This window comes from Mustela nigripes, chromosome 13 (genome assembly GCF_022355385.1).
Source record: "Mustela nigripes isolate SB6536 chromosome 13, MUSNIG.SB6536, whole genome shotgun sequence".
Taxonomy (NCBI): Eukaryota; Metazoa; Chordata; class Mammalia; order Carnivora; family Mustelidae; genus Mustela; species Mustela nigripes.
This window is the reverse complement of record NC_081569.1, coordinates 134,505,590-134,528,003: the sequence shown is the minus strand read 5'-3', so window position 1 is coordinate 134,528,003 and position 22,414 is coordinate 134,505,590. Positions and strand designations below refer to the sequence as shown.

The 22,414-nt window shown below is 40.3% G+C and overlaps 1 protein-coding gene across 1 annotated transcript in view; it reads left to right on the top strand.

Moving 5' to 3' along the window:
* The window catches only part of BTBD7 (BTB domain containing 7), an 80,005-nt gene extending 58,135 nt beyond the window's left edge, over positions 1-21,870 (top strand). Inside the window, exons 5-11 of the mRNA XM_059373858.1 lie at positions 1,256-1,331; positions 4,717-4,877; positions 8,163-8,306; positions 9,650-9,839; positions 12,493-12,671; positions 14,165-14,611; positions 16,579-21,870. Coding sequence (XP_059229841.1) covers positions 1,256-1,331; positions 4,717-4,877; positions 8,163-8,306; positions 9,650-9,839; positions 12,493-12,671; positions 14,165-14,611; positions 16,579-17,394 — 2,013 coding nt within the window. The 3' untranslated portion in view covers positions 17,395-21,870. The remainder of the gene's footprint in view (positions 1-1,255; positions 1,332-4,716; positions 4,878-8,162; positions 8,307-9,649; positions 9,840-12,492; positions 12,672-14,164; positions 14,612-16,578) is intronic.
* The last annotated feature ends 544 nt before the right edge of the window (positions 21,871-22,414 follow it).

The following is a 22,414-nucleotide window of genomic DNA, read 5'->3' as shown; positions in this document are numbered from 1 at the left end:
AGCATATCCCAACAGAGATTGTCTTGGCTTCCATTAATTGACTATAACAATTTCTTGTTTTGCGTGGATTGTCAGATACTTAGACTGTAGACAGTAGCTTAAGCAGCACAAAGTAAGAATAGTATTCAATTTCTAAACTACTCAAATGCTTATAAAAACTCAGTGTGTTTGTCTTATCAGAATATAATACTGTTTTAAACTAATTTTTAATCCGTAGTTGTTAGCAAATTCTTCTGTCATTGACTTATATGTCAATCTAATTTGGTAATTTAAAAACAATAAATTTAAAATATTACAAAAAATACTTTCAAGTAATATATGCTCAAGTTTAATTAGTTTGCCATTGGTTTTATGAATTTTATGGCAAAAACTATACAACAGTTTTAATGTTACAAAAACATAAACCCTTTGAGTCATTACCTATTTCTGTTTATACTAGGAAAATAATAAAATGTTTCCATCCCAATGAGAAATTCAGTGAAGAGTTAAATAATCCACTTAGCATCTGTGCTTTGATTGCAGTACAAATGTTGTTGTAATTGGATTTGATTTATTTAGGATCTCTGTTCATTAACCTCGTTTCATTGTCCTGATCCAGACGGAGTGCATTATGGGGGTTAGGATTTGTCAGTTCTCTCAGATTATTGTCTTTAGAAAGCTTTGCATTTCTAGTTAGAAAGTAAAAGCCTTGGAGAGCAGCCTAGATTTGCACTGAGATTTTCAGTAAAGTACAAAGAAATGAAGGGCACCTTGCCATTTCACAGACTGCTGGAAGGGCCCTTCACCAGTCAGTAGCATACATTGTGCAGAGTGTAGTGTCTCTGCCAAAACAAGTTGCTATACCTGTGTTTTCTGTTCCTGCAGGAGATTGTAATCACTAGGTATCTATATACTTTTATTTACATCGATTTATCTCTACCTTGTCCCAGGAAGAATTTAAGGCACCTGTATAGAGACCATATAGTAGAATAAAATAAGTTTAAAATAGGTAAAGAGAATAGGAAAAAGAAAAAATAAAGGTGAAAACAAGAATAAAAAATTTAGTTGGTGCTGAGAGATGGGTTATTGGACACATACGAAGTGGTCGTGTGTTCGCTGCTGGTGGGCTGCAGCTTTTGTGGAACATCTCAGCCAGCCAGTGGAGAGGAAAAGGTGTTGGGTTGCACACTGCATGTACATTATGACCTAGGAAAAGTGAGTAATGAAATTTGCCATTTGTCTAATTTCACTAAAATTAAGCCATTTCTTATTCTAGGCAAGTGAACAAGATATCCTTAAGTATCTGATTAAATGGGGTGAGCATCAGTTGATGAAAAGAATAGCTGACAGAGGTAAGCTCCCAAAGTTAGCTTGTACTGTAAGTTTTTTGTCCGGAGACATGCTGTGCGTCCATCTCAACAATAACCACTATGGCCTGGTGAGAACAGAAATTTTCACAGTCCATAACATCCTTTAGTGGAGAAGGTATACTTTGTTAGAAATAAGTATACCAGAAAATTCTATTTTACAACTTTAAAAGGGTACTTTTCATGTTATCTATGTGCTTAATAATGTTTACTGATTTATAGAAGTATTAGAATGAAATTTTTCATTCAATGATTTTCATTTAAAGCGTATTTTTGATGGAAATGCTTAGGAATTAGGTAGTGGTGATGTACATATAACATTTTAAATATACTAGAAGTCACTGACTAAATTGTACATTTTAAAATGGTTAAAATGAGGGGTGCCTGGGTGGCTTAGTGGGTTAAGCCGCTGCCTTCCGCTCAGGTCATAATCTCAGGGTCCTGGGATCAAGTCCCACATCGGGCTCTCTGCTCAGCAGGGAGCCTGCTTCCCTCTCTCTCTCTCTCTCTCTGCCTGCCTCTCCACCTACTTGTGATCTCTCTCTGTCAAATAAATAAATAAAATCTTTTAAAATAAATAAATAAATAAAATGGTTAAAATGATGAGGTTTATGTTATGTCAACTTTACCTCAATTAAAAAATATATGACTAGTAACCCCCCCAAAAAGCCCATTTGTTTATTTTTAAATTTTGTGAAAGGTAAAGGAAAAATAATGCTTTTGAATGACTTCCAACTGGGGATATTGCAGAAGAGGTGGAGACTGATCTTATAATGCTCCTTCCCTCATAGAATGTTGTGTTCCTCCATACAGCAAGCCCAAATCAAAACATTTCTTTTCAAAACATTTTAATCAGAAAAATTAAATACAGGTTTTCCTTTCCTGTCATTCTTTGATTGCTTTTTAGATCTGTTTTACATATCATGAAGCTCACCTATTTAAAGGGTTCAAGTCAATGATGAATTTTTAGTGCATTTATTGAGTTCTGTCACATTTCAAGATAATAAAAATTTCAAGCTAAACCTGCCTTTCAAAACATCTAATTTCTCCTGCTAATTTATTTCTCCATGGCCTACAAAAAAAGCTTTTAGCAGTTCTCAGATGTGAATTGTTTTTAATATTAAAGCCACTGATGTTAATTTGGGACTTTTTCAAATGCCAGTGTACCATCTATCCATATTTGCAGATTCTGTATTTGCAAATTCACCTACCTGCTAAAATTTACTTCCACCCCCCTCCAAATCAGTACCCACATTATTTTCATGGTCCATTGCAGACATGTTCAGAATGACAAAAAAAATATTTGAGTCCCCTGATGCACGTGTTCTCAACTTCAGGTGGAACAGGGTGACAGTCTGCCTTCTTATATCAGTTCTCATACTGCAAACAAGTGTCCTTTTCAGTCCATTCAAAATAGTGTCATGTTTTTCATATTTTATGGGTTTGGTTTTTTTTGTTTGGTTTTTTGCTTTTGGGTTTTTTTGTTTTGTTTTTTTTGGGGGATCTTACTGATCAAACTGGCCTCCCATTATAACTTTTAGTTCTGTATGATATTTCCAAGCACAGGAAGGTTGTGATGTCCCTTACACAGAAACTAGGAGTTAAGTAAGCTTATTCAGATAAGAGTAACAAGTGCTGGGCGCCTGGATGGCTCAGTGGATTAAGCCGCTGCCTTCGGCTCAGTTCATGATCTCAGGGTCCTGGGATCGAGCCCCGCATCGGGCTCTCTGCTCGACGGGGAGCTTGCTTCCCCCTCTCTCTCTGCCTGCTTGTCATCTCTCTCTCTGTCAAATAAATAAATAAAATCTTAAAAAAAAAAAAAAAAGAGTGACAGTTCTGTTAGCTATGAGTGCAGTGTTCGTGAATTAACAGTATATAGTAATAAGGTGTCTTTAAACAGAAACACATAAAACAAGGTTATGTCTTGATAGGCTGATAAAACTGTCGTGACCAGAAGCTCACAGGAGCCTAACCCTGTGTTTCTCATAGGAACAGTGGTTCAGTATTTGCTAATGGTTTATACTGACCTTATGGAATAGGACTATTCCAAGAATTAATTGTATATAATGCTGCATAGGCCATAGGCTTGTTCACTGATGTAAGGTTGGTAATGAGGGAGTGTCATTTTTATTTTGGGCAAATAATGAGCATCCTTGATAAGATTTCCCTTAAAATATATAGTTTCCTGATGGGATTAGAACAGAAGGCTCTTCCCCAGGGTTGAGGAGGAACTGAAGCACCTCAGGCTACGCTTTTTTGTCACCTTCATAAAAAGGTTCTGCCCTAACCTGTTACATATTTGGAAGTTTTATATAAGATTTCATTTGAAAACAGGATGCCACTATTTTAAGGGGAAAATTTTTTTGAAAAGCAGCGCTTTGTGTAAGTATGAAGCCAAATCATAGCAAAGCAAGAGAAAATTACCCTTTTCCACATGCTTGCAATAATTTTGTCTTGAATGATGCCAGAAAAAGCTTAGCTTCTCAAAAAAAACAATTATTTCTTCTCTCTCTCTCCATGTGTCTATCACATGATTTAAGGGAAATGCCTATTTGCCTATAGAGTGCTTGCAAAAAATATAGCACTTATATTTAGGAATTTAAAGATTTTTTTTTTTAAGAAAAAAAAATACAGCAAAAAAAAAAATATATATATATAGCCCCTAGATTATAGATATGATTAAAGGTTCCCAAAATTTTAGTAATTTCTCTTTTCCACTCAGTGTTTATAAGCTTATATGTATCAGATCTTCTTTCACTGATACCTAATGAAGAAAACCTTTACTCTCTGCCCTAGACAGTGGGAATATATTGCATGTCAGAGATCTAAGTGTTCAGTTTTATGCAGCAACAATCCCATATTATAGAAATTTAGAGGACTATCACAAAAAGTTAAATACAGTACACATTAAGTTTTGCTGCTTGAGATACCAGGTAATTAGTATCTTACTAAATTGCTGGTAAACATGGTAGCCTAGTGAGTATACTGATAACACACAGTAACTAATGCCACTTGCTCTGTAATGCCTTAATTGTACTAAAAACTGGTCACAGCAGTTAGAAAGCTTAAGAAGCCTTTAGTCAAACTAGATTTTAATAGATTGTCATCTTTTCTCCTTTGAGTTAGTATGTGGAAAAGAATTCTTTATTTTTTAATGCAAAACAATCAAAAAAAAGTTATCCTACTGTTGATATCATGCTTTGTCTTTGTCAAAGAAGATCTTTAGTAAGTAAACTTAAGACACAAAAATAATTTATAATCCTTTTTAAAGCAGATGTACTTAAGTATATAGCATGTTACCAAAAGTGTACTAGAGAAAAAAGTTTGAAAATTTGGATTTGGTTGAAGACTTTTGTTTTCTGTCTCATAGAGCCAAACTTGCTGAGTGGCACTGCCCATAGTGTGAACAGAAGAGGCATAAAAAGACGAGACCTAGACATCGAAGAGCTTAGAGAGATCCTTTCTTCTCTCTTACCATTTGTGCGAATTGAACACATCTTACCTATTAACAGTGAAGTCCTAAGTGATGCAGTAAGTGCCTTTCTTCATTTATCTCTCACTAAAAGATAATGCACCAAAATGTACAGGTTTATCTTTTTTTTTTTTAATCATTGTACATAATTTCTACTAATAGAGTACTGTAAAATGTGAAGTCCATGAGGACAGAGACAGATCTGTGTTCTGGGCCATGCTGTGCTGATGACTGGCCCAAGTAAAGGTCCGGTGAGTGAAAGTTCAGTGGGTATAGCCTTAACTTTTGCAAGAAGATCATCTAGGGGGGGTCACTTCAGCCACTTTTCAGTGAGATCAAGTAGATCCTATTCAAAAAGGAAAGGGTGGAGATTACCTCTGGAGACTTTTCAAACACAGCAATAAGTCAGCAAAAAAGGAGATTGGTTCAATGTGAAAAGGGTGACTGAATCTTATGATCGCATTTCAGTTAAAAATTAATGGAGCTGATTATATTACGTTCATAGTTTTGTCAAGTGAATTTTTTAAGCTAATAGAATTCTTCAATTAATGGATGCAAAAAATAAATATATAAGTATTATTTCTACACGTATTGGTTTATAACTTTAAAGCAATGCTTATAGACATCATCATAGTTTTTTTAGCTGCTCAGAAACATAAGTCATCTGGAGTGCTGTGAAGTGTGTAAACCTGGCGATTCACAGACCTGTACCCCTGGGGATAAAAATATATGTTTATAAAAAATAAAAAATTAAAAAAAAAAAAAGAAACATAAGTCATCTGGAAAAAACTGGATAAGAATTTTTTCATTGTGTACAAGTGCTTTATTTATGTATTTGTTTATTTTCTCTCCAAGTTTTTGTTGAAATTCCACTTAGTTAAAGTACAGTGTAATATTCATTTCAGGTGGGGAATTTCATGATTCATCACTTAAATACAACACCCAGTGCTCGTGGCAAGTGCATTCCTTAATCCCCAGCACCTGCTTCACCCATCCCCCATCTTAACTCCCTGCTGGTAACCATTAGTTTGTTCTCTGTAGTTAAGAGTCTGTTTCTTGATTTTCTTCCCCACCGCCCCCCCACCGCCAGTGTTCATTTGTTTGTTTGATAAGAATCTTTTTTAAGTTCTCTAAAGAGAACATAATGAAGGAAGGATAACTCTTCCAGAATTTAAAATATATTTTAAGGGGCATCTGAGTGGCACAATCGGTTAAGTGTCTGCCTTCTGCTCAGGTCATGATCCTGGGGTCCTGGGATCGAGCCCCACTTTGGGCTCCCTGCTCAGCAGAGAGCCTGCTTTTCCCTTTCCCTCTGCCTCTCTCCCTGCTTGTGCTCTCTTGCTCAATCTCTCAAATAAAATCTTTAAAATGTATTTTAAAACTCTAGGGATGTCTGAGCCTGTCTGGCTCAGTTGGTTAAGTACACAATTCTTGATCTCAGGGTCCTGAGTTCAGACCCCCATGTTGGGCCTAGAGCTTGCTTTAAAAAAAAAAAAACAAACCAAAAGCCACTACTCTAACTTGTAATGCTAGCAAAACAGGCAAGACAAAATAGCCCAGAAAAAGACCCTTATTAATTATATAAGAATTAAACATTTAATAATCTGTCAGAAATCAGTGAATCATTGTGGTGCTGGACTAACTGGTGAGCTGAGGGAATTTCTTTAAAGTTAAACCTTCATTTCACTTGCACCCAAAATTAATCCTGTTAGATTACAGAATTAAATATTAAGTTGAAACATGGAAGAAGTAGACGAAAATAATTAAATATTTATTATACTTCTGATTAGAAAAAATGTTCAGTTTAACTAGTAATCACACACACCAAAGAAGGCAAAACAAAGCCGTAAGTTACTATTTTTTTCACCTATTAAGTCAGTATTTTTTGAAATAATACTACCACCCCATAGGGAAACTATAACTGATACATTAGTAGCATAGTCCTTAAATATTTGGAAACCACTTAAATGTGTAACAACAGAAAAAATAAACTAAACTATAGTACAACTACTCAACAGAATATTTTGCTGCCCTGAACAGTGGTTATAAAGGCTAATATAGCACCACAAAAAATGCTAATGATAGAATATAATTTCAGAAAGAAGAATACAAAATAATGCATTTTTATGTGCTCTAGAATTCAATTATGTAAAAATCCATTTGAAAAAGACTGGCAGGAAATATATATAAGCATTATTACAGTTGGAGTAGATTAGAGTTGGGAGTTTTTCTCTGTTTTCTAAATACTATCTAATGCTGTATTTTATTAGTTAAAAACAATTTTAACTGGGTGCCTGGGTGGCTCAGTTGGTTAAGCATCTGCCTTTGGCTCAGGTTCTGGGATCGAGCCCTTCCACATCAGGCTCCGTGCTTAGCGGGTAGCCTGCTTCTCCCTCTCCCTCTGCCCCTCCCTACTGCTTGTTTGTGCACACATGAGATTTCTCTCTCTCATGCTCTCTCTCAAATAAATAAGTAAAATCTTTTAAAAAACAAAACCTGGAACACAAACCTAATTGAGCCCTGAATTTGGTTTAGAAAAATAATTTAGAACTTTGGTTTAGTAGACTTAGAAAATACATATCTCTGTTCTTAATTCCATGGTTCACCCAGAAGTCCCCAGTGAAAGTTTGCTAATAATGGCTGTTAAGCATAAAACACTCTTGGTGTGTGGTACATGCTGAGTGCATTACCTGCATTACCATCATTAATCCTTAGAACCACCTAAACAAGCTGTAGGTGCTTGCTTTATTTTCTCCTAGCACAGACAAGAAAACAACAGGGCCACCACATTTAGTTAGTCATGCTGCGTCCCGTCTCCAGGGCCATCTGGGAGCCCTTAAAGTGAGGTCCAGATAAAAGGACATGTCCATGGTCACGTGGCTGTTAAATGGGAATTAGGGATTTGTGTCCCATTTGCTTCCCCTAAAGCTCCTTGTCCCTAACGACCAGGCAGACAGCCTGCATCCTTGTACTATAGATACAGGCCCAAGAAGATGTTCTTGTTTTGTCTCGGGTGGAGATGGAATCTGTTTCTAGATGAGTAAGGGAAAAAAATAGAAATTGGTTTTCATTAAAAGTTCTGAAAACTAGTCCAACTCATTCTATTTTTAATTACTATAGCTCTTGTTTTAAAAGTATCATTCCTCTGTATAGAGGAAAGTGGTGAATTATAGTACCTTTTTATTGCTGAATCCTTTAAATATTCTTAAACATTTGGAGTACTTTGAAATTTCACATATATTCCTAAATTTTCATGATTTATAGGTATAGTTTTTTTTTTTATCTTAGTAGTAACCTAGGTCTACACAAATCTCTAGTTCATCTAAAAAATAATTTTTTTCAAGATGAAAAGAGGCTTGATTAGTACTCCTCCATCGGATATGCTTCCTGCAACAGAAGGTGGAAAATCAAATGCCTGGTTACGGCAAAAAAATGCTGGAATATATGTTCGTCCTCGACTGTTCTCTCCCTATGTGGAGGAAGCAAAGGTAACGAAAATCATTTTAAGATATTAGAGTACATTTTACAAACTATAAGCACAAAGATACTCATTTTGGTATTGTAAACATATTTAGAAATTGCCTAAATACCCAGTAATAGGGAAAGTGAAAGTAAACTCTAGTTCAACTACTCACGGGAGTAGTTGTCTGAAATGTTTAATTATCAAGCATGTTCTTAGAACTTAGGTCATGTTGAATTGCATTTTACATTTTTCTCCTCTTAGTTGCATTGCAAATTGTTAATTTGGGAAAAAAAATAAATTTTACTGAAATAATAGTATTTCGTGATCTTCAAGATGGGAAAAATGTTCTGAAAGAAGATTGCACACATTTTGTCTTTCTTAAAGTAGAGAAATGACATGGTTTCTTATAATGTGTTTCTGTAATGGCTGATCGTTGGAAGTTATGTTTAGTTTTAGAATAAGTGCACAAAACTAAGATAAAATTTCAGGCTTGTTAAGTAAATTGTATATTATAATACGAAGAACTCCAAGAAAATATGGTAATGTGAAAATGGAATCTGTGATGTTTATTAGCTGTATCTGGCCATTAGAACTTTGGGATGGCCTTTTGAGGAACTGACTAACTCTTTGAAAGTCAGAAATCACCATTAAGTTTAATGAAACAAATTAACGGCAAAACATTGTGTTTCGGTATAGAATTAAGTTACCTTAATTTTTTTCTCATTTTGATTGTCAGAGCCTAGGAGAGGCCTTTACCAAAGGCTTCTGGTGATAAAAGGTTTGTAATAAATGACCCTGTATTCTGCTCCCTCAGAATGGGGCAGCCGGGAGCTAATCAAATACTCCTCCTGGGACTTCCCTATTCCCTGACAGCTGACCCCAGATTTAAGTAGAAAATTGCCCCCGGGAAATGTGGGAAAGATTTATACATTACATCATTTTGGCCACCCTGTGGTTTGTTGAGATTCATCTGAAACTAACTTAACAATTGGGTTTATATATAGCTCTGTTGAATTTAAAATTGATCTTCAGTATTTTGTATTTTGAGCATTTCTTGCTGGATCTGATATTTAGCAATGTACAGATTGTTTTTATAGTAACTTTAGGTATAATTTCCTTCTGACTAATTTTATACCTTCCTTCAAATTTCGAATATTTTAATTAAAAGCAAATAATTGGAAGATGTTTATTTCTTTCCAAAGATGATACAGAAAGATTCTTTAAAAATTAAAGAGGTAGGGGTTCTTTCTCCTTTTACTATTAATTTTAAGCTTCATGCACTGAAAACAATAAATTAATTCCCATTTTATATGATGAAGGCCCAAACATGATTTATAGAGATGAGTTAATACTGACCTGTTATTTCAGTCAGTGCTGGATGAGATGATGGTGGAGCAAACAGATCTTGTGCGTTTGCGAATGGTTAGAATGTCCAACGTGCCAGACACGCTTTACATGGTCAACACCGCAGTGCCACAGTGCTGTCACATGATGAGCCACCAGCAGATCAGCAGTCACCAGTCAAGCCCTCCTTCAGTCGTAGCCAATGAAATTCCAGGTGAGACGGCAGCCTTCTGTCAGACATTTATATTTAAATGAATAATCTGATCCCTTTTTCTTTTTAAGGATTTATTTATGTATTTATTTATTTGACAGAGAGAGACACAGTGAGGGAGGGAACACAAGCAGGGGGAGTGGGAGAGGGAGAAGCAGGCTCCCCGCTGAGCAGGGAGCCCGATGTGGGGCTCGATCCTAGGACCCTGACACCATGACCTGAGCCAAAGGCAGATGCCCAACGACTGAGCCACCCAGGTGTCCCTAATCTGATCATTTTTGTAGCCTTTTTATATGTGCTAATTCTTTCCACTTTCCAATATCCATTATGCATTGTTCTCGTTAAAGAATTAATACTTAATAAGCTAGGTTTTTTGGTTTCATATTTTATTTTCCAGTAACAGGTGTGTCCAGATTCCCAGTTAGCCCAGGGTTTCTCAACTTTGGGCGTCTTGACACAATTCTTTGTTGAGGGGGCTGTCCTGTGCACTGAAGGGTGTTCAACAGCATCCTGGGCCTATACCTAGTAGCCAGTAGCACGCACAAGCACGCACACCCACACATACACACACGCTCCTTTGTGACAACCTTTTGGAATCATTTTTGTGTTTCTAGACTTTGCTAAATGTGTTCTATGGGGGCAAAATCACTTCCTGTTGAGAACCCCTAGTTCAACAGAATTCAGATTTTTCATCACTGTAAAAGCATTGTTCACATAAGACTCTTTCAGGAGAGTTCTAAACTTGTATGTTTGAGTCTAGACATGTGCTCCCAAATGTGATCATCGCTGTTGGTTTCCTAGAGATCCATCCAGCTTCCCAGAATCTGCTCTGTGAATTCTGTTGTAGCACAGGCTTCTGTTGTGACATTGAGGAAATTGCCCACAGTTAGAGATATAACTGTTATGTCCAAAATTTTCTAAGCATCGTTAATGTTGATTTTATCCAAAGGACTCAAGTGTCAGTTTTTAAGGTAAGAAAATCCATAGTGATCTGGAGGTCAGAAATTTTATAGCTCTATAGCTCTAGCCAGTTACTACTTCAAGATTTAAAAACATCAGAGAACTATGGCATTGTTAGAAATGGCACCATTCATCTGCTGTTTATAAATGTGTTTCAATTAAGGACAAATAAAAGAATATCAGAACTTTTAATTGAACACATACATTTTATTCTGGGACTAATGTCTAATCGACTGTTGGCCTTAACAGATCTGGCCACTACGGACAAAATACTGCCCATCATTTCTTTAAAGTATACACTGGACAACCATGGGAAGAGAAATATTACTGGAGCTGATTGGTGCAGAATATTGAAGCTATGGGTCATTGGCCCAGTTTTTATCAGCGTGAGTTAATACAATTGAATAGCAGCATAATTTAATCTTAGGACTAAACCTAAAAAGCCCAGAGTGTTCACAATTAAGTATGTTCAGAAAAATAAGGCGTCTTTGTTGTCTTGCTTAACAAGGCCTCGTCCTGTTCTGGTGTTTTCTGATCCTTCCCTCTTCCTTGTTCAGCTCGCTCTGAAGGAAGCCATATAGCTTATTGGAGAAGACGCCAGGAAGGCTCATGTCCTGGCTCTGCCACTTTATTGGTGTGACTTTTGACAAAATAACCTGCTTCCCTGAGCATTAATTTCCTTGCCTACAAAAGGGATATAATATCTCCTTTCTAGGGTTGTTAGGAAGATTTGAGGAAGTACCATGAGTAAGATGCTTAGGAGTTCGCCAGGCACAAAGTTAAGCGCTCAGTAAATGATAGCTCCATTTTCCCCAGAAATCGTAGCCGGTGGCCAGTCTGGGCAGTTTGTCTCTTAGACATTTATATATAGATGGTGTCACCTATTCCCCAGCACCCCTGCTACAGCCTTAGTTCAGGTTCCTAACTGCTCCTGCCTCTATCCTTACTCCCATTCTGGCGTTTACACCAGGGCTCAGCACGTTTTTCTTGGAGGGCCGTTATGTAGATATTTTAGGCTTTGATGGCTCTGCAGTGCCCATCGCAGCTACTCAACTGTGCCATCAGAAGCAGCCACAGACGCTACCGAAACAAGTGGGTGTAGCCATGTGTCAGTAAAACTTTATTTACAAACCAGGAGGCAGGATAGATTCACTCTCCCAGCTGTAGCTTGCCAAACCCTGCTTTACCCTGCTCTCAGAGTATGCGGACTACCTCACTGCTCTGCTCTCATCCCGTCATTCCCCGGCACAGGCAACTCCTGTTGTACCCAAGATACAGTGTCAGTTCTTACCGTGACATGCAGGGTCATTCGTGATCTGCTCTGACCATCTTTCTCACCTTCTCTCGTCATACTCTTCCTGCTTGTACCTCTGAACCCTCAGCTACTAGTGGGGCTGGCTGCTCGTGCCGTGCTGTGTGTCACCTGCCTGTTTGACATGTGCCTGGTCCTTCTGCTTGAGACACGTGCTTTCACTCTCCGTTTTTTACCTGCCTGGTTTTCTCTCCCTTTTCCAGACTCCACTCAGGGTTCCCCTTCTCTAGGCAGCAAATAAATTACTGTTCCCAGGAAATTAAAAAGCTATCAACAAATGTACAAGAAGATCCTAATGCAGAACACATGCGCGCTTCCTTGTGCTCGGTGGCTGGTCTTGCATGCAGCTCCGGTGTTTTGCAAACCAACGTTTTCTTCTTTCAGTTCCTCGTCTCCTCATTATGAGAGACATGGTCAGACGTCTGCAGGAGCTGCGGCACACCGAGCAAGTGCAGAGAGCCTACGCACTCAACTGTGGGGAAGGCGCCACGGTCAGCTACGAAATTCAAATTCGAGTCTTAAGAGAGTTTGGTCTCGCGGACGCTGCCGCTGAGCTCTTGCAGGTGGGATTTGACTAGGTGAAACAGGAACCTTGATCCTCATGCAGACAGAATTTCAGATTCTCAAGGAGCCCTCGCGGCGTGCGTCTGTTTCTTAGTGCATTCCCTTTTGCTGCGTCGAGGGTCTGTGATAGCTGAAGTCCAGTCCGCAGCACTCCATCCCCACACACCCCCACCTCGCCCCCAGGAAAGGCTGTGTGCGGGGTAGACGGAGCGCACAGACTCTGGAGGGAGAGTTGAATTTACATCTTGGCTCTGCTGCTTATCAGTTAGTTAACTTGGACCAACCACTCCGAGTATCCGTTTCGTACCAGTAGAGTGGATGTTGTGAAGATAAGAGGTCCCGTGTGGAAGCAGCTGTGTCTCTTATGCCTAACAGGCCCACTGAAAGTTCATGGTGTGCATCCCTATCAAAGATGAAAGAGGAAGTAGGAAACTCGGACCTGCCACTGCTCTCCGTCCCTCTTTGGGTCTCTAGATCTCAGGTTGTGGAGTACGACGGGCTTGACCTATGTGCCAGATGCCCTTCTTCCACTTCTCCCCTCCTCCAGATGAGAAGACATTTTTTGCACAATGTTACAAATCCTGTAAGCATGAGAATCAGGGAATGAATGCTTTTCTTTTTTTTTAACGAGCAGGGGAAAAAACTAATTTCTTACCAAGTACCAGAGCTGTAGCATCGGTTTTGCAATGAAGGAAGAACGTGCAAAGTAGTCCGTTCACAGCCGTGAAATCAGAGCCTAAAATAAAATTTAATTTTGTCTGGTCAAGTGATTGAGTTTTTTTTGCCACTGACTCCAGGCTTGTTTAGCCTGAGTCTTCAAAGGGGAGAGCGGTGTGGTGTTGGCAGGCTGGTTCTAATTTTCATTTTTTGCCGTGGTTTCCATCCCTGAAATAGTATTGTTTTCTATTCATTTCTTGCCCTTTTGCCATTCTAAATTGTATCTTCGTTTGATATCTTAACATGTATAAAAGTGTTAAGTATTGTTATATAATGTTTATCAAAATACTAATCATACTGAGTTACATGTAACAGGAAAGGATTGAGTATTTTACAGTTTTTATTTCAGACAGAGTAGGTGTTGCGTCAGAAAATTCAAGAAGGGTCCTCACTTGTATGCCATTTCTTCCTTCGGCACTTAATTTTATTTTCTCCGCAAAGACACATTTGAATTAGGTTTTATTTCCTGCTTTTGCATTATCACATAATCTTGCAAGAGATTACCGGCCTGCTTGCTGGAATATTTAGTTACGCAGCTCTCCTTGATGGTCCTATGAGAGGCTGGAGAGCCTCCACTACATCCTTCTGTGCTTTTATTAAAGTAATTTTTTCTTGGGCTTCTGGCCTAGGGGAATATATTCTGCCTTTTACTCTTGTTGAATTTGGTTTTCTTAGGATCTCACTTAATGCTCTCAGCCTCTAAATTTCTATCTAGGAAGTTTGCTAATGTCCTTTTTGTTTGTTTGTTTGTTTGTTTGTTTTAAATCTTCCTTAGAATCCTCACAAGTTCTTTCCGGATGAACGTTTCGGGGATGAAAGTCCACTCTTGACAATGCGACAGTCCGGGCGGTGCCGCGTCAACAGTACCCCGACGGCAGAAACCATGTTTCCAGACCTGGACTCCTTTGTGGCCTTCCATCCGCCCTTGCCCCCCCCACCGCCTCCATATCACCCCCCAGCCACCCCAATCCATAACCAGCTCAAAACAGGCTGGAAACAAAGACCTCCCAGCCAGCACCCTTCACGTTCGTTCTCCTATCCCTGTAATCATTCCCTGTTTCACTCCAGAACGGCCCCTAAAGCCGGGCCCCCTGCAGTCTACTTGCCGGGTGCTAAAGCAGCAGCACCTGATTGCACCAACCCCACAGGACTGGGGAGACAGACCGTGGCCGTGGCTGCCGCCGCCGCCCCTTCAGCAGCAGCAGCATGTGAGAAACAAGTGGTAAGTTCGCACTTCACTAATTGACCTAAAATAAAATGTTCCTGGAATATTAGAAGCAATTTTCCTGACCCCGGGAGCCCTGCGGGGACTCAGCAGGGCCCAGGAGTGTTACCGACAAGCTGGAAGCTTAGACTGCGGGGCTGTGGAAAGAGAGAGAAGGAAAATGGAGCAGAGTGAGGGCACTGGGAAGACACGGGGTATGCGGCGGGGGTAGTTGGTACCTTCCTTGTCTTCGTGTTCATTGCAGGTACTCAGAAAGGGTGGCATCTCTGGGCAGTGCCCGTGGATGTTAGCAGTTTTGTGATGCTCCATTCAAGCACAGGTCTAGAATCTGCCCTCGTTTCTATAGAATCTACTCTTCTACCAAATGCTTTGGTGGGCCGGGAAGGGGAAGTTACTTACAGCTGTGTATACTGTCGGGAGCAGTGGCGGAAGACTCCCCATTCAGAAAAGGGACAGATGACCAGGCCCGATGCCTGGCAAGCTGCTGCATCAGAGCACCGGTCTGACTGGGAGGCGCCGTAGCTGGCGTCAGTAGCTAGTAAACTAAGCAAGAACTCCTGGGTCGGGTTTGCATTGTATTAGAGATTGAATTTCTGTTTATATAATACCTTTGGGGAATAAAAAGTAGTGATTTTTTTTTTTTAAGATTCTTATATATTTATTTGACAGACAGATCTCAAGTAGGTGGAGAGGCAGACAGAGAGAGAGAGAGGAGGAAGCAGGCTCCCCGCTGAGCAGAATGCTTGATGCGGGGCTCGATCCCAGGACTCTGGGATCATGACCCGAGCAGAAGGCAGAGGCTTTAACCCATTGAGCTGTCCAGGCAACCCAACGGTAGTGATTTTTAAGCCTTCCTGCTCGTTCACACATCACCAGTGGTCTTCAATAGAAAAGCAAACGATACATAGATTAGTTCAGGGGGATCTTTATTAAAATGTGACTTTTTGGACACTGTGGACTAGTGTACCCCTGGGGTCAAATTATGATCCTTCCTTACCTTAGACTCTTCTACCCACTCTCCCTGCTGCCCCCCCCAGCCCCTTAAAAAAGAAAAAACAACGGAGATTGGTAGTGTTTGATAGGCCGCATTTCCATCCTGTTGGCTTTGCTGTCAGTACCCCAGTTTCAAAAGTTCTACTACTTTTTATTTTAAATAAAGTTCCCTTTAATGGTAATTTATTTGTATGTTCATTGCAGTCTTTTTTTTTTTTTAAGGTGTTATTTTTAAGTAATTTCTATACCCACCACAGGGCTTCAACTCATGACCCCCGAGATCAGGAGTCACACATTCCACCAACCAACTGAGTCATCCAGGCACCCCATTATAGTCTTCATTATAATAATGAGAAATTGGAAACAACCGTAATGTCAGCAGTGGGAGAATGGCTACATAAGCCATGATTCAGCAATACAATGCAATAGTATGCGGTAATTTAAGTAGCAATCTCAAAATTTAGTGACAGACTTACGTATGTACTACATTCTATGAAAATTAATATATGAACAGAGGGGAAAAAAATGAGAAAAATACCTCAAAATGTTACAGTAATTATCTCAGTAGGGAAGATTAGTGGGTTTTTTGTTTGGTTTTGGGGATTTTGGCCTTTATGATTTTATACATTGTAACCATTCTTTTTTTCTTTAAGATTTTAAAAATGCGTTTATTTTAGAGAGCATGCAAGCAAGCAGGGGAGGGGGGAGAAGCAGAGGGAGAGAGACAAGCAGGCTCTGCGCTGAGCCCGACATGGGGCTTGATCCCATGACCCTGAGGTTACGACCTGAGCCATAATCAAAAGTCAGACCCTTAACTGACTGAGACACGCAGGTACCTGTATCGTGTTATTCTTTAAAATAAGCCTGTATCACTTTTATAATGAGGAAGCAAAACCAGTGAACATCACTTGTACAAAGAGGGAGTCCTGGGCCTTTTTCTTTTAACCCCCCTTCTCTATCTCTGTTTGCAGTGCGCACAGCCTGTGCTAAATGATCTAATGCCAGACATCGCCATGGGTGTGTCCACACTGTCACTCAAGGACAGGAGGCTTCCAGAACTGGCTGTAGACACAGAACTAAGCCAGTCTGTTTCGGAAGTAGGACCAGCGCCTCCCCAGCATCTGTCATGTGTTCCACAGAGGCATACACACACGTCTCGAAAGAAACACACACTAGAGCAAAAAGCCGATGCTCGAGAAAATCAGCAGGAATATCCGGATTTCTATGACTTCTCAAATGCTGCTTGCAGACCTTCGACGCCTGCTCCTGGCAGACGCACCCCTTCCCCTTCGCAAGGTGGATACTTCGGTCCGGATTTGTATAGCCACAGTAAGGCATCACCAAGTGGCTTAAAGTCAGCCTACCTACCCAGCCAGACCTCTCCTAAAAAGCAGGAGGAAGCTAGGAGAGAATATCCACTTTCCCCTGACGGACATCCTCACAGACAAAAGAACGAACCAATCCACCTTGATGTTGTTGAGCAACCGCCCCAGCGGTCAGACTTTCCATTGGCAGCCCCGGAAAATGTGGGCAACGGTCCAGCCCACGTCAGGGGACGGACAGCAGTAGAAACTGACTTGACTTTCGGGCTGACCCCCAACCGACCCTCACATCCCGCATGCAGCTCTGAAGCTCCGGAAGAGAGATCCGGTAGGAGACTGGCGGACAGCGAGTCCCTGGGCCACGGAGCTCAGCGAAATACTGATTTAGAACGGGAAGATTCGATAAGCAGGGGAAGGAGGTCACCCAGCAAGCCAGACTTCCTCTATAAGAAGTCTGCCCTCTGAGAGCAACCTTCCAAGTCGTCTGTGCCTGAGATGTGAAACATCCCATTTTACGATGTAACCTGACAACTTAGAGACCAGTTTCTCGATGCCAGCTAACTCAGTTTCACATTATTTTATTCTAGTTTTTGTATATACATGTTTATGAGACGTGGCATGCTACGAGGGTTCTTTTGAATGCTGCATCTGTCTGTTTTGTGTTTGAACAGTTGAGTGGGGAAGCATTTTTAAGAGCAAGCAAGCTGGCACTTTTTTTTCTCCTCTTTACAAATGATGGGATTTTTTTGCACTTGTACATTTATTTTATCGGTATTGATTTTATATCAGTATGTCAAACTTTATTGCCACATTTAAAGGAACCGTATTTTCATACTTTTTTGCATTTTACCTTTCATCTACCAGTTTCCACGTGCATCGGACTGCACACTAAGATGTATTTTCTTATGAAATAGTTCTGTGCTTATTTTTTAATTATAGAAATTCCAAAGAACAGCACATCAAAATGCTCCTCTCTCTTCGGTAATTGTTTTAGTTCAGAAATCTTCCTGCTCGATCTCCATAAGTCTAATATCATTCTTCCTTAACAAGTCTTGGGAGCTGGTCTTCATTCCTCCAGCGGGAGTCCAGTCAGGATCCTACATGTTCTGGTTCAGTAAAGAACTGAAAGGAGCAAAGCCTTTTGTGCCCAGGCTGAAGCGGTAGCTCTGTTCGGTGTGTGGGCACCGTCAGAATCCTGCCGATGCTGGTAGCGTGCATTAGCGTAGAACTAGATGAGGTCCTCGAGACATTGGATTTCATGGAATCCTGAGGCAGCAGAAATAGCAAAGTAACCTAAAGATTGCCCGATGGGATTTCTGGTTCTGAGCGTCGACTCTCCAGCTGAGACGGGAAAGGACTGCTTGCTGCCTTCAGCTGTCTTGCTCTCTGTGGGAAAAAAAACAAAAGGGCTTCGTCTTACGGATGTCATTTGGTGTTTGTAAGCCTGTGTTTTCTTTTAAATGTGTTTCCAAGTTTGTCTGAATTTTGGTGTCCTAAAAGTGTTGTAGAACGCATAATCCTTTGTCACCAAAAAAAGAAAAAGAAACCTTTTTTTTTCTTTTTTTTTACCCAGTGAAACACTACATGTCCTACTTGAACTCCACTGGGGACGCTGGTTTGGGATTTTACTGAACCACTGAGCACATGGGATCTTTTAAGATCCTCTCCCTTGAAAGGGCAATGTGTGAGCTAAGGACTGTTTTTTTTTTTCTTACTCTCCAATGTAAATATATTAGTATTTGAGTTTTTAAATCACTTCAACATTATTTGAACATTCACTTTGTATTTTTACAAACACATACACACACAGCCGTAGCACTTAGAAGAAAAGGGCCTTGCCGAGCCTTCCGTCATGTGAAGGATGTCCGGGAGCCTCTTTTCTATGTCTGTATATATATATAAAACTATGACTCACTCACACTCACTCGAAAACTATGCAGGGCTCGGGAGCCTTCACAAGCTACCATATAAATGAATTACATGCACTTTTGAGTAAAGAGGTTTCTATTGGGCGCCAACAACTCTGATTTCTCCCGTAGCTGTAGTTTCTCTTTACAGTCTTTCCTACTTTACCCTGTGGATATACACTCAGGAATAATCGGACATTTTAAAAAATCCTAACAGTAGGTAGTCTCAGAGACGGGGAACATGTCAGTCTGTCTCCATACACCGGCCCACCGCTGCCCCGCGCTCTGCCTGCCTAGTTAGCTGCTGCTCGCGTGTTCGTCGGCGCTGGTGGTGTTGCGTGCTGAGCTCCAGGCCTCCTGGGGCGAATGCTCGTCCCCTGGGAGGTCGGCTGGCATCGCCTTTGAGGCTCCTTTTTTTAAAGATAGAAAAACATAAGGACTCTGTGCTCATTTTTAGGAGGGTTGACTCTTTATAATAGATGATGGTGTCTTTTGAAGCCAACTTCAGTCACTCTCTTCAGAAACAAAAATTGTTAATTCCATCATATTCCTCCCTGTGTATTTATATACATGTATTGACATGAATTATTTTGATATAGTTCTAAATTTCTATTCTGAATTCAGGCTGTACTGTGCTGGTACTGGAAATAAGGGTGAGAAGAGCTGATTTGGGTGGGAAAAAGCTTTCTCATCTCTGACCTGTATTTTTTAAAATGTCAGACAAGAGCTGTTTGATGTCATTTTCCTGAAAACTTATTAAATACTCTTTCATATCCCCCAGACATAAAAATAAGTGGCCACTGTTCCTACTTTAATTGATGAAGTTTGCTTTTAAGAATTTAGTAGCCGATCTGACTAAATTGTGTATAGAGAGGAACTTGCTTTAATCTGTGGGGCGGTGGACTGGTGTGACCTGCAGAGGGTAAGCAGGTGTGGCTTGTGTGTGCTAGGGTAGGCGTCAGTGGCCTTCAGCTGTATCTTGTGAAGTGTGGTGGCTAGGGTAGAGTGAATAGCTGTGTGCCTCTGGCTTTGGAACCCACCTCTCCGACCTTCTGAAGTGCTTATTGGGCATTAAAATTCTGTTAATGCTGTGCTATGATAAATGTGAAGTCTGAGTAAGATTGGTCTTAGGGGAAAAAAAGGTATGTATAATATAAAATTTAGGCCCCAGGACCTAGCAATTCTCTCGGTTTAGAAATTTCATGAGAACCAAATCTCCAAATACCAGATCTCCTCTCGAGGCCACAGACAATCAGGCCGTGAGACAATCGCCGCCTTCGGTGCCCGCCATGCCGCGGTTTCGAGAATTACCTTTCGCTTCTGGAGCAGGAAGAGAAGATCCATGTTTCTTCAAGATGCTGATGGCCCTCTTCTTATATTTTTGTTTTAGTTTTGTGATTTTGGTGGATAAGTTCAGAGTCACCTGTGACTCGAAAAGAAATAGCACGAAAGGCAAAAACTTTTGGTGAAAAGCAGCTTTTTCCGTTTTCCACGCACCATGGCCTTCCTCCCGTGCCCCGTTAGCTCCTAGGCACACGCCCCTAGACCTAAGCTCTCCTGGCATTTCCAGAACCAGTTGGATTTTAAGGATTTTTAACAAGTTCTTTATATTTGAATCTTTTTGTAGAGCTCTCTGTGAAACCTTACCTAATTCTTGATTTTGCATCCTCAACAAGTCTTATTACTATAATTGCCACCTCGTGTTGGGTTTTCTCTTGACTGGTTGTTCACATCCTGGCGGCGGGCAGCCCTTGTCCATGTGAACGTGGGTGAGGCTGCAGAGCGTGCCGGGGGGCAGCGGGGGCCACGGGGACTCACGGCTGACCTCGAAGCACGATGGTCTCTGCAGAGGAAGGGGGACACTTCTCAGTTACTACACAGCAAAATAGGGATTTTCTTGTGTAATCTGCCTTTCAGGGGGAAACGTGTTTCATGAAGCACTTGTTTTGCAGTTCTGAAGCATTCGTGTTTTTACCTTAGGAACGAACTCAAAGGGAAATGTTTATTTGACTTTTTTTTTTTTAATTATTATTTGGTTGACTTTCAGCCTTCTGTTGAAAGTTACTATTAAATAAGCAGCAGTGATGGGTGCTATTCCCGGTTCTGCAATGGTTTACTTTGTCTACTAAGTGGTTTACTTTCAAACCTCATTACACATAACCTGACTAAAAGCGTTACATCACACACTAAAAGGTATTTTACTATTTTCCATTAACACTGTTGTATGAACAATGTTTTATGAAATGTTAAGTTGTCCTTTTGTCCTATAGATTGCAATAGCTGTTATGTAATTGTTTTATTGGCAAGTCTTGGGATTTCTTTTTTTCCTTCAGAAAACCCTCAAGACCATGTGTCAATCTTCCACATTCTTCTGAATATTATAATGCTGTGGCTATTTCTATAGAAAGATTCCTTGCAAGTGTGTGTCTTGAAAATAACCTCTCGTGTTTGTGTGTTTACGTGAGTTCTAAGAGACACGATAAGCTCTGGAAGCTTCATGATGTACCTCCACGTGACTGTGTATCTGGGTTCCGTGGGCAGGTAGTATGGAACCCTGCTCTTAGATGGGGTGGCTGAAAGGTAACGTTCCCTGAACCCCACTTGCTGTTTGTGTACCACATCTGTCCGCAGAGAGGTGGTATCTTGTACAACACTGCATTTCTTGTGGTTGTGCTGTTACTGGTATAAAGTCAAGTGCCTTCAATGCTAAAGGCTCAGAAATTTTTCTTAAACTGATTTCATGTCCTATGCAAGTGTTTTCTACAACCTGCATAACCAGTACTTTGTAAAACTTGTTTACGCTTCAATTGTACATAGTGTTTTTTAAAGAAATATATAGTATTTTTATTTAGGTACCTCCAAACTTGAATTCGTCTGTGTGAAGCATTGTAAAACGATACATTTCTCTTTTGAGTATCATTACGGTTGTACAAAGGTTTCCACTGGTTCTATTTTTCTACTGTTACTGATAAGCATGTAGCACTGACTTTATCCTACATATAGTTGGCATTTCCAATAAATGGCTTGTATAGAACCTGCTGAGTTGGATATAGTCTGTTTCAGCCTTAGAGCATGCAGTCCTCGATTATAGAGGCGACTGTATTCTGTAAGGGAGGAATTCTAGGTGAACTTCCCCTCTGTTTCCCGGATTTCAGTTAACCAGGGACTATTTAAAATTATTATGGTTTTCTTGGAAATACCACATTTTCATCTAAATCAGGTTCGTTCTTTTCTACTATGTTCTATTATTTCACTAAGACACTTCTGAGAGATTTACAAATTTTAGCCGGGAGTTAGTTACTGGGGTCTCCAAAGGGAGTTCGGCATCCCGCCCACGTGGTCCCACCCTGGAGGGTGCCAGGCGCCGGGGTCGGGCTGCGAGGAACCCAGGTGTGCCCCAAGATCCCCAGGTCTCCATGTGTCTGAGCTCCTTTCCTCTTTCACACTCAGTCTTGTTCACTCAGTTCGGAAGGGTGAGCGGGTCATGATCTAGTCTAGGCTTCTGAAAAAACATGCAAAGTAGAAAGTTTTCTCATTTCCATTTTTTTCGATTGCTGTAAAATCATTATCATTTTTTT